Raw genomic sequence first — 12866 nt, 5'->3', positions numbered from 1 at the left:
TAGAATTGAGTAGGGAGAAACTGACACATAAATCAACAGTTACGTAATGCCATACAGTGAATGAATGATAATAGTTGAAAAGAATACAGGACACACAGCTTAGTCTTGAAATATATGTTAGTCAAGTGAAAAAAAGGAGGGGCTGGGCACAAGAAGCAGGGAAACACTTGTGAAAACACATAGAGAAACACTATGTAAAAATGTACCATGAGCATGAAATGACAAATAACTGCAAGTTCCTGGGGTGTGAAACAGAGAGAGACAGAGAAACTTGGGAGGGGACAGGCGGGGGCAGGAAATGAAGCTGGAGGCTGGTGTAGTAGGTGGGAACCAGTTCTTGGAGGGCTGCTCTTGTCTGCCCGACTAAGAACCTCAGCCTTCACCCAGAGTGAGTAAGGAATCACTGAAGAGCTCTAAGCAGGGGAGTGATCTGCTCAGACATGAATATGGCAAATACAACATCATTAAAATCTTTTCAGTTAGTCTGAAACTGAATTTTTTTCTTCATTTAAAATTTTCATATTTCCTTAGAAGTAGTTAAACCTGTATGTTAGGTATTTATAAAGACTTGCTGATAGTTTGATCTAGGTCTCAAAACTGATCTTTCATGTATCTTGACTTAACAATGGAACGTGTAAATACCTGATTTAATCATGAAGATTGCCTTTAAAAAAAAATGAAACTCAAAGGGAAACTACACATATTTGGTTTGGATCACCATATGGGAACTTCAAAGGAAGTAACACTTTCTGATTTCAATTGTGAAATATATTGCTAGATAACCTCGTTAATGGGTGCTTCAGAGTCAAATGCAGAAAAGCAGCATGTTGGAAATGACTCCAGACATACCCGCTTCCTTTAAAGACCCAATTAATATGAACCTTATTGTCCATTTTCATTCTGTGCATCATAAGAGAAACATCTGAGTTTTTAGCACAATTTGAGGCTTTTGAGTTTAATCCTAATTAAACTAAAGAATGGAGATTTAGGAAAGGAAAAGCTAAATCACCCCAATCATTAAAAACATTTTTGGATTTTCAGAGTAATAAGTGAGTAATACTCTACATATTTATAAGCTGTCTTTCTCAAAACTCATCAGATTGCAACCTGATAATAATATAAAGTATCTTAGTCCTATGAATGAGAAATTATTTTCTGGATCAACTACTTTAGATTATATTTACTTTAAATTGCATTTTCAGTTATCAAATATTTCAAACATAAAGAAAAATACAGGGAATAATATACCAATGTCTTTTATACATACCCAAATTTAGGAAAACTTGAACAAATAGAAACGCCCATGTTTTTGGTCAGGTAAATCAACATTATAAATAGGTCAATTCTCCCTGTAAATGCAATGTGATCCCAATGGTAATATCAGTAAGGTTGTTTTTTTTAATTGGGTGGATTCTAAAATTCTTATGGAAGAAATAAATGAAAGTAGGGTTGCCTAGAAAATTCAACAAGAATACTGTGGGAGGACTAGCTCCACCATATATTAAAACATTAAAACCTATAGTAAATACAGTTGTATGTATGGTTTATGAACATGAAGAGAAAGTAGCCATCAAATCAATATTTATTTTTCTTTTCAACCATCATCAGCAGCAGCAGCAGCAGCATGTCCTAATCCCCTAAATCCTACCCTCCCCCAAATCCTTATTTCCCAGTGTCCTATGTGAGCAAAATAAAAACCCTAATTTGCTTAAGTCACTTTGTTCTGTTTATCTTTTGATGCATAACAAACCATCCTAAATTTAGTGGCTTCAAACAACGAGCAATCACTTATTTTGCACAGATCTGTGATTCAGGATTCAGCAAGGACAGCTCTCTTTGCTCCACATGAAGACAGCTGGACACGCTTGAAGGTAGAAGCTGATTTCATTTTTTAGCTCATCCATCTATATATCTGGCATTTGATCCTGGCTGTTGGCAGGGACCTCAGCAGGTTCTGTTTGCTGGAACCTATCAGTGGCCTCTCCATGTGGCTGCTTGCTTCCTCATAGCGTGAACAATGGACTGAACTGTTGAGATGAGAAATGTACTGCAGTCTAATTTTCATTTCTTTAGGTTATCTGTCTTTCTGTCAGATTGATATTAAGAATTACTTTATGCTTTGATGTTCTACAGTTTCACTGAGATGGATTTGCCTTTATCCTACTTGATATGCTTCTTTAATTTAAGAACCTTTAATCAATTCTGGAAAATTCTCAGCAATTATCTCTTCAGTGTTATTTTCATCTCATTATCTCAATTTTTTCCTTCTGTAAATTCTTTTAGATATATGTCTTTCCCATGGAATTGCAGAGTCTTTTAACTTCTCCTAATATATTTTTGATTTCTTCATCTCTGTATGATACATTCTGGGGTTTTTTCCCAAGATCTTTCTTCTAGTTGACTAATTCTTCAGCTATTTCTACTCTGGTATGTTTATCTATTCAGTTTTTATTTCATCAACTTGATTTTTCAGTTTTAGAAATTCTGTTTGGTTTTAATACTTTCATTTTTGTCTCCTTCAAATGGTTTCTCTTTCTTCATTTACCTCTTTAAAGATTTTGAGAATGCTATGTTAGAGTTTAAGACTATTCTATTATCTCAAGCTCTTGGGGTACTAATTTGCATGTTTTCGGTAACTACTGATTTTCCTCATGTTGATTCTTCAGATGGCTTGAAATGTTTGTGTTGTTAGCTCATCTTTAGCATGTGCTGTGGAATGAATGTTTGTGGCCCTGCCCCCTTGCCCCCAAATTCATATTTTGAAACATAATACTCAATGTGATGGTATTTGGAGGTGGGAACTTTGGAGGTGATTAGGTAGAGGGCAGAGCCTTCATGAATGTGGTTAGTGCCCTTTATAAAAGAGACCCCGGAAAGCTCCATTGCCCATTCTTCCATGTGAGTGAGAAGACAGCATCTGTGAAGCAGGAAGAGGGCTCTCACCAGACATTGGATCTGCCAGCACCTTGATCTTGGACTTCCCGGCCTCCAGAACTGTGAGAAATAAATGTTTGTTGTTTAAGCCACCCAGGCTGTGGTATTTTATTACAGCAACCCAAACAGACTAAGACAGTACGGGTACTGGATCATGGAGGTGTTCCTTCAGAACAATTTTTTATTTCTTCAAGACTTCACAACTTTTGTTTTCACAGCTTCTGATTCTTTCACCTATAATATAATATAAATTTGGATCCCATACCTATACATGGGACTTGGATTTCTCATAGGGGCCTTTTCCCCCTATTCAGATTGCAAGGTAGAGGACAAGCTTCGTCACTGCTCCCTTAGACCAATAGGTAGAATTTTTCTAGTTTCCTTTTTAGAAAGAGGCATCCTTTCCAAGGTCCTAAATTTATGCAGAGATCGAAGTTCAGTTCCTCATTACCAGATAGGAACAAAGCCATATGCCCTATTTCTATGAGGGTGTTTAAACTGAAGCCATTAGACCATAAGGCTGTATGTACTTTAAAAATCTCTGAGTTCCCTTTTTATTTCTAGCACCTGGCATTTTCCTTTCTTTCTTTTGGGCTTGGATAAGTATTAAAACTATATGTTTGTCATACTTTTAATAACTTTTTTTGTATTTGAAGTGGAAGGATGTGCTGAGTCAGCTTACCCTGCCCTGTTGTCAGAAGTTAATATAGTTAACAATGTTCATATCTTTCTTGAGGTAATATCCTTAGAGAATCTGTATAGAGTCACTCTGGCTGCTCATTAAAAATGTAGGTTCTTGGGTTTCACCTATGTTTTTTGAATTAAAATCTGTGGAGATAGTGCTAAAGAATATTTTGACAAGGACTGAAAATTAAGTGTGTAACAAGGTTTCAGGATACAAGATTTATATAGAGAGAAATCAATTATGTTTCTAGACAATGAACAATGGAAATTGAATTTTTAAAAAGCAATATTACTTATAATACAATAGCATTAAGAAATGTGAACTACTTAAAGATAAATTTGACAAAAGTTGTGGAAGACCTGTACACTGAAAACTATAAAACATTGCTGAGAGGGCTTTCCTGGTGGCACAGTGGTTGAGAGTCTGCCTGCCGATGCAGGGGACACGGGTTCGTGCCCCAGTCCGGGAAGATCCCACGTGCCGCGGAGCGGCTGGGCCCGTGAGCCATGGCCGCTGAGCCTGCGCGTCCGGAGCCTGTGCTCCGCAACGGGAGAGGCCACAAAAGTGAGAGGCCCGTGTATTGAAAAAAAAAAAAAAGAAAAAAAAAAACACATTGCTGAGAGAAATTAAAAACCGAAATAAATGGAGAACTGTACCTTGTTAATAGCTGGGTAAATTAAATATTAAGACGTCATTTCCCCCCAAAATTCATCTTTAGATTCAATGCAATTCCAATAAAAATCCAAACAGCTTTTTCTTGGTAGAAATTGACAAGCTCATTCTAAAATTCATATGGAAATGCAAAGAATTTAGAATAATCCAAACAACTTTGGAATAGAAGAACAAAATTGGAAGACTACTATGACCTGATTTCAAGACAACTTCTAAGCTACGGTAGTCAAGATAATCCAGCATAATATCCCCAACTAAAAATTCTTAACTTAATCACATCTTTTGTCATATAATATTCACCTTTTTTGCCATATGAAATAATACTTATAGGTTACAGGAATTAGGACGTGGATATCTTTGGGGGCCATTATTCAGCCTACCACAGATCCTATGTGGGTGCCCAGTTGTTTTAGCTCTTTATACTGTGTGGTCCACCTTTCTGTACTGATTTTCTACACCTGCTCTGTCGTAAGTCAAATCTGCATATGTGTGCATTTATTCTGAGTTCTGTATTCTGTTTCCTTAGTCATTTTGCACTTTCTGCCCCAAGACCACACTATCATAATTACAATAGATTTACAACAGACTTTAATATATGAAAGGGCAAGTCCCCTCAGTTTATTTTTCTTTAGTAACGTCTTGGTTGTTACTGGCCCTTTGATTTTACACTTAAATTTTATAATGAACCATCAAATTCCTCCAAATTTTACCTGCTGGCATTTTGTTTAGTAGAGCATTAAAATTATATAGATCAGTTTGAGGAAAATTGACAATTTTATAATATTGAGTCTCCCATTTCAAGAACATAACCTAGTTCTCCATTTATTTAGATCTTTCCTAATATCTTTCAGTAAAGTTTTACAGTTTGTTCCTTGAAAGTCTTAAGTATATTTTGTTAGATTTATTTCTAGGTACTTTATATTTTTGTTGCTATTGTAAAATTAATATCTTGAAAATTAATTTTTTGACTCTTGCTGTGTATAGAAATGCAGTTGACTTTTGTATTTGATTTGGTAACCATCATTCTTTATCTTATTAATTTTAAAAAGTATTTATAGGTTCTTTAGGATTTTTCAGGTAGGTAGTCATAAAATCTGTGAATTATGACCATTTGTTCTTCCTATTTATACATCCCCCCCCCCCTTTTTCTTGTCTTACTGCACAGGAATGGAGCTCAAGTATCATATTGAACATCTAATATATATGTCTTAGATGGCAAGTTTTTGAAAGCCCATGGTTACATTTTCTGGTATTTAATGCAATATGATCTATTGCATTCACAGATTTTAGGGCTGTGAAAGGGGTTCTATAGTACATCTCCCTGCTTCTCATGTGTGAAACCAGGACACTGTAATCATAGATGAGAAGCTTCCCTATTTTAAAAACATTTTAATATTTTGCTCTTCTAATAAGGAATCTGACCTTAGAGCTTACTAGTTCTTTCAAGCTTGTCCATCTTGCTGCCTTTTGCCAAAATCCCTGCTTCAAAAATCTTGTGGAAACATAGCATTTGTAATGTAACACTAAAATTTAGACTAACTCTTACAAACACAAGCCTGGGTATTACTTTACTCCTATTCTGTCCTGGGTTAGGGAAATGGCTAGCTACAAATAAGAAAGTCTCCTTTGAAGTAATTAATAATTCCCAAAGAAACATTGGCTCACTGCTTTTGTACAACACATCTCCTTTTCTCTCTTTTTTTTTTTTTTTTTATTAAGGAAGGCAGTCAAGATAACAGATTGGGAAAGCTTTAAGCCTGACAGTTATAAATAGTCTTGCAGTTTATTCCACAATGTATTTGCAGTTCTCTTCCTTTGCCGTTCTGAAAGTTGGATCTCTGTCAGAATACTTTTCTCTTGACCAAGGAGTACAAATCATTGCCTTCAAAACAGGTTTGAAGATTAAAACTCTAAAATAATGGAGTAGGGTGATAAGGTTTGGGCTCTCTGAGAATTTTACTGATGCTCTAGAGTGTTGTCAAACCAACACTGATCTTTAGAGGAACTTCTTTCCCAGGGATCACATGGATTGGGAGAACCCTTTGAATAAATGAGCTGTTTCCAGATATTGCTAAGATTGCTCTTGTTTCTTGTAATCAAAGCAATACTTGCCTAATGACCACTGTGTTGCCAAGCACTAGAGGGGACCCAGAGACAAGTATTCTTGTCTTTAAAAGGACAGTCATGGAGAGGAAGCATTAAAGATACAGATGCTGAATAACAATAGAAGACAGTGGAACATAAAATGTCACAAGGCATTATTATGATGATAATAAATTAATATTATTAATAACAACCAATAATATCACTTGGTTGTTCAAAGTGTATTTGCTCTAATACTGAAAATTACATCTAACAGAGCATCAAAATAATTTTGAATGTTCAAAATGTTACACACAGAGCAAATACATAATTTTTCCCTAAATAACTTGAAATTTTAGTGGTGCAAATTTAAGGAAAACCTATTAAATTATCAAATATTTTCGAGTATTGATTTTTGAGGGAGAACATGGAAAGACAGAAACCATTAAAACTGTTGATGTTTTTGTGTAAATTAGTACAACCATTCTAGAAGACAATATGGCCATAGCTGTCAAACTGTCAAATGTGTATCCTTTTGTTCTGGCATTCTACTTCCTATAGTGGTGGGCTGGGTAATTTAACTCTCTCTCTCTCTCTCTCTCTCTCTCTCTCTCTCTCTCTCTCTCTCTCTCTCGCATACACACACACACACACACACACACACGCAGAGCAACTAAAAGAATAAAAGAACGAGACAAAATATATTTTTTAAACTTGTTAGAAAGCAAAAGAGAGCTTCCAGGACAGTGAAGGATTTGGGGGCCAAGATCCAGGAGAAGAAAGAAGCCAAAACAATCAGATTTGGGGGGCTTCTTTATCCTTAGTGACACTGACTTTTTGGGAGATACTGCAGAGACTGAAAAATTAAGCAGAGTTAAGGAAGAAAACATAGAAGTTCATGGGATGCCCAAGGAGAAAGGGCCCTAGAAATCCCCCATGCTTGAGGGTGGGACCCAGTAAAGTGGGGACTAGAAATAAGACTAGAAGTAAGTCCTTATAAGAACTAGAGCTCAGCTTTGGATCATTTTGCAAGCATAGATTTGATTAAGACTATTCTCCACTGGGGTTCCAAGAGTATTTAATCCCTAATGTTCTAAGGTATCTCTTATATATGAGGAATTAACTTCTCTTCTATATGTAGGATAGTACTAGCTACACACCCTTCTTGGGAGAATTGAGAAAATAGTCACTCCAGTGATTTGCTGCAGGGCTTAATTCCGTCACAGAATCTTCAATGGTTAGATTAGGTTATCTGGGATCACTAATATCCCCTAGTCACCAGCCAGAACCTGGAAGAAGATAACATCTTAGTGTTTCAAATTAAATCTACAGTTTTTTATATACACTGATCAGCACTCAATCAGAAATAACCAAGTATATGAGGAGGTAGCACAGTCTGATAGAACACCAAGATAAACAATAGGAGCAAACCCATAGAGAGCCAGGTGATAGAATTTCCAGACACAGATTTTTTAAAATGTTCTTACTAAAGATAATATTGAGCAGAGACCTGGAAACTACAAAAAAATCCAATAGGAAGTCTAGCATGCAAAAGTTATGATGACAAATTAAGAACTCAGTAGATGAATTTAATAGCCTGTTAGGTATGCCTAGAGGTAGAACTTGTAAACTGGAAATAAGATAAATCAAAGAAAATAGCCACACTAAAGCATATAGGGACAAAATGCAGGAAAGAACATAACTGACTGGAATGTGGTAAAAAGCTCATATACATGTGTGTGTGTATATATATATATATACTATATATATATATATGTATATATATATGTATATATAAAGAAATGGGAAAATTGAGCATAAGCAATATTTGAAGAGATAATGACTAAAAAAATTTCCAAATTTGATGAAATACATTCATCCACAGATTCAAAAAGTTCAATAAACCCTAAGAAGGATAAATGCAAACCACACTTGGGAACATTATAGTAAAACTGCTGAAAAACAAAGACAAAAGGAAAATCTTAATGCAGTCAGAGGAAAAGATGTATTATCTCAAATGAGCAATAAGACTATAAACTGAGCTCTCAACAGAAATGGTGGAAGACAAGAAACAATAGAATGGTATCTTCAAAGTGCTTAAAGAAAACATAGGAAAATTGATCATAAATGTACTAAAGGATATTAGTTACATTGTAATTTGTTGTAATGAAAATTTGGAAGCCACTTAAATATCCAATAAGAAGGACTGGTTAAAAATATTTACTACATCTTTAGGTGATGATACGTAAAAATGTTCCAGATGTATTGTTAAGTGAAAAAAAGCAGGCTAAATATAATTTATAGCAGATGCTCTCATTTACATGAACAATTCTTAAATATGATTAAATGTGGAAGGATTGGCACCAAAATGCTAACAGTAGTTATCTTTGGGTGGTGGAATTATGATAAAATTTCTACTTTCCTTTTAATATTTTTTTAATGATCACATATTATCAGATGCAGATACATACCCCATTTTAAAAGGTAGACAAAAGCAGTCAGTACGTTAAAGGCTTGTGCTCTGTATTGACCCTGGGTGCGTTGTGGCTGTGTAGTAAAGGATACTGTTTAGTGGATTCCATTTCCTCTGTATGAAAGAAGCTGCAAAGTGAGGGTCAGGTAAGACTCCTAGACTCAGATCCCTTAATGCCCTGGCTTTTCCTAAATCTAGGGAAGATCAGTGTAAACAAGGTCTCTTGGAGCCCCGTGGCAGCGCTCATCTTATGTCATTCTTCTCTGATTTAGAGAAATTATTTTCCTTTATAAAAAACTTAAGGATACAGTTAAGATTGGGTTAAATTTTTTTAATTGTTTTTTTCTGCTAAAATGTCGGCCTAGATTGCAATATAAGCTTTTCCCTAAAGTTAAGAAACTAACCAGTATTCTTGTTTCTTAGAGATAAGCTAAATCTTCAGCATTGGTTAAATTACACTCCCTCAGTCCATTGTAGGGAGTTGTTGCAATAATCTTGACTGCTTACATTAATAAGAGGTTGTGGGTAATCTGGGGTAATAAAGCATCACTGAGGGTAATAAAGTCTGAATTGTTTTTACAGGCCGAGAGATCCGTCTGCCCCTGCGAATCAAAGGGGAAGGAATGGGACCAAAGATCCACTTCAACTTTGAGTTGCTGGATATTGGAAAAGTTTTTGTTGGATCTGTACATTGTTATGAGGTAAGCACTAGAATTGTGCATTGAGACTCAAAAGTACTTGGCTTTTTTTGTTTTATGTGTGTGTTTTTATTGATAGAAAATTTGTGACATCACGTTTTTTCCATTACTCATACCTATTCAGACCCCAAACAATGGAACTCCTCCTCCTCCCTCCCAGCCTTGTTGAGGGAAGCAACTTTTTCCATCCTTTTCAGCCTCTCTAGCTTTATAAAAAGCATCAAAGTCATAAGTTAATTGGTTTTATCATCATCGTTTTGTAAATTGCAAAGGGGGACACTATAAATACGTCTCCCCATCTATTTAATGCTTGATCTCTGACAACATAAATCCTACAGATCAGAGGATAGAGAACCTTTTACATTTTCCAGAATGTCCTAATGAGGGTAGCTGTTTTCACACTTCAGAAGTTTCTCTAATTTAAAATTTTAATTAATTTTCTCTGATTTAAAAACCAATCTTCCTGATTTCTGGAAGAGATCTCCCTGCTTTGTCTTTCCAGTTAAATAGAAAATGATTTTTTACATGATGTACCCATGGGTTCGTGAGGATCAAAGTTACTTCAGTGTCACTTCATCACTAAATTCATATCCAGGACACTTGTTTACACTATATCAAACTATAACCATTGAAAGTTTATTGTAGAAAGATTCCTAAATTGTAAGTGTTTATATTTCTATAGAGGTAACAATAAAAGCATTTATTTAATGAGTGACAAATAGGTGTCAAGTTCCATGCCTTATTATGTGTGCATGCCTACGTATGTGTGTGTGATTTCTAACTCTTACAGAACTATGAGTGGTGGGTTTTACTGTACCTGTTTTTACACATGAGAAGTATGAGGCACATAGTGGTTAATTCAGTCAACATCCTCACCCTTCATGTATGTTGAGCACATATGCATTAGTTCACTTGGTCCTCACAAAAACCCTATGAAGAAGGCACAACGACTATCCCCATTTTATAGCTGAGGAAGCTGGGGCTTAGAGGAGTTTTACTAGTTAAGGTAACCCTACATACTGTAACAAATAAATACAATAGTATATCTATTTTGTTCCTAACATAAAGTCTCAGACAAGCTTGGTCATCAGCAGATGGCTCTCCTACCGCAGACGATCAAGAACTCAGCCTCATTCTATCTCATGGCGCTCCAACCCCTAACATCTGAGTTGCAAGATTGTAGTCTCACATGTGTCACACTGGCAGTAGGAGAAAGGCATGGAGGGATGCACATGAGAGGTTTTGTTTTGGTTTTTTTTGCGGTACACGGGCCTCTCACTGCTGCGGCCTCTCCCGCTGTGGAGCACAGGCTCCGGACGCACAGGCTCAGCGGCCATAGCCCACAGGCCCAGCCACCCCGCGGCATGCGGGATCCCCCCAGACTGGGGCAGGAACCTGCATCCCCCGCATTGGCAGGTGGACTCCCAACCACTGCGCCACCAGGGAAGCCCCACATGAGAGGTTTTTATAGGAGGTAGTAATGGAGGTGGCATGTATCACTTTTGTTCATATCCTGTTAGGGTCTGTAACTGCAAGGCTGGCTGGGAAATGTAGTCTAGCTATAGGCACAGGAAGAAGAGGATATGGGTTCAGTGAATGGCCAACTTGACTCTGCCACATTTGTTAAGTAACTTGGCAAGGTCACACAGCCTGTAAATGTTAGTGAGCCCCAGGGTAGTAGGGCCCTACATTGTGTGGGAAGAGAAAGCCCTTTGCTGGCTTTTCAATCCCTTGGGCTCTCATTATGGGCAAATCTGGTCTACAACCAATTCAGCTCAGCCTAAGCATGGGAGGTAAGTGCCCAATTGATGTTGAGAGCTTCCTGCAGTGTCATTTGTCCTCACATTCATTAGACTTAACTATGGGCCAAATGGGATGATTTGAAAGGTAAATAGAGATGTTAATGTCATGGAATATACATAAGATGAGATGGAATATACGGAAGAGCATAACTTAAATGAAGTAATCACTCACATGACTAACATAAAGTGAAAAGTGGCACAGCTACTATGTTGCATTGTCCTATATTGCATTCTGAAAAAAATGGTCACTTAGGGAGGGAAAAAAAGGTATAAGAGTTCTTATTAAACTAAATTGTTCTTATTAAATTGATACTCTTCCTGTACTTTATCCAGTGCAAATTTCCCTCACACCTTATAGACTGTGTCTTATGGATGCCACATTGGAAAAGAACCTTTAGTTCTGGTGCAGAATTGTTATCGAGCCCAAGCTCGCTCTGCTGGCAATGCAACAAGGCAATAAATTGGGAGACAAGGTGCTGAGGCAAGGAATAGTGACTTTATTCAGAAAGCCGATAGACCGAGAAGATGGCAGACTAGTGTCTGCAAAAAACATCTTATTGGGGTCTGGATGCCAGTTTCTTTTATAGGAAAGAAAAGGGGAGGAGGTGAGGAAGTAAAGTAAAAAGGCCATTAGTTTTGCAAAATATCTCTGGTTGGGCTTGGCCAGCATCAGGGAGGGGATCTGTTAATTTCCTCTTTTCTGCAGCCATTCACAGGTGGGAAGGGTCAGATTGTCTCCCTGTGAGCTGAACAAAGGCACTTTAGTTTAACATTCAGGCAGAGGGGCAGGGTGCCCTGAGGCAAGCCATTATGTATGATTATAATAACAAAAGCAATGAAAAGCAAAGGTTAAATAAAAGAAACAGATCCAACATGGAGTCAGATTTTGCTCTTCCCTGTTACAAAATGGATAGGGTTTCTCTGAATGTAATAATAATTTCTTACAAATTTTAACAGAAGTGTCCTTGAGACCATCACTTCCCACCCTCCCATAATTGAACAGTAAAGCAAACCACAGCCAGCTAAGTAAGTGTTAAATGAGGTGCTGCATCAGACTGGACAGTTTTGAGAGCTGTGCAGTGGCAGAGAAGGACATAGTAAGGTGCTTCTTAGGGGAATATTTTGCACTCTCTGCGTATTTAATGCTGATGCCTCATTGCATCTCTCTTTCAATTTATTACATTACCTACTTGAAACAAATTTGAGTAACTAGCTATTGCTGTTAGTCATTGCTGAGCTTAGCAGATACATGAAGACTGACCCCCAAGAGTATGCTATTCCCCAGTGTAATTTGAAGGAAAACAAATGAGAGGTGAAGTTCTACTATAAATTTTCCCCACTCCAAGGAGTTGAACTGCAAGGGTAAGGGCATCACTAGTAATCACAAGGTGTCAGAACTGTATTGTCAAACAATTTGCTGGATTCCGTATACATAAGTAGTTGCTGGTTTGTCGGGAGAAGAATGAAATGCATATTCTCGAAAATAGAGGAACTGGCAACTTATAGAAGATCTGGGTAAA

The 12866-nt window shown here is 37.0% G+C and overlaps 1 protein-coding gene across 1 annotated transcript in view; it reads left to right on the top strand.

Moving 5' to 3' along the window:
* Positions 1-12866, top strand: part of HYDIN (HYDIN axonemal central pair apparatus protein) — a 440857-nt gene that overhangs the window by 176217 nt on the left and 251774 nt on the right. The window contains exon 12 of the mRNA XM_049703807.1: positions 9429-9547. Coding sequence (XP_049559764.1) covers positions 9429-9547 — 119 coding nt within the window. The remainder of the gene's footprint in view (positions 1-9428; positions 9548-12866) is intronic.

The sequence above is a fragment of the Orcinus orca genome, chromosome 20 (assembly GCF_937001465.1).
Source record: "Orcinus orca chromosome 20, mOrcOrc1.1, whole genome shotgun sequence".
Lineage (NCBI taxonomy): Eukaryota > Metazoa > Chordata > Mammalia > Artiodactyla > Delphinidae > Orcinus > Orcinus orca.
Note: the sequence above shows the minus strand (reverse complement) of the source record. Positions and strands in the feature narration are given on the sequence as shown.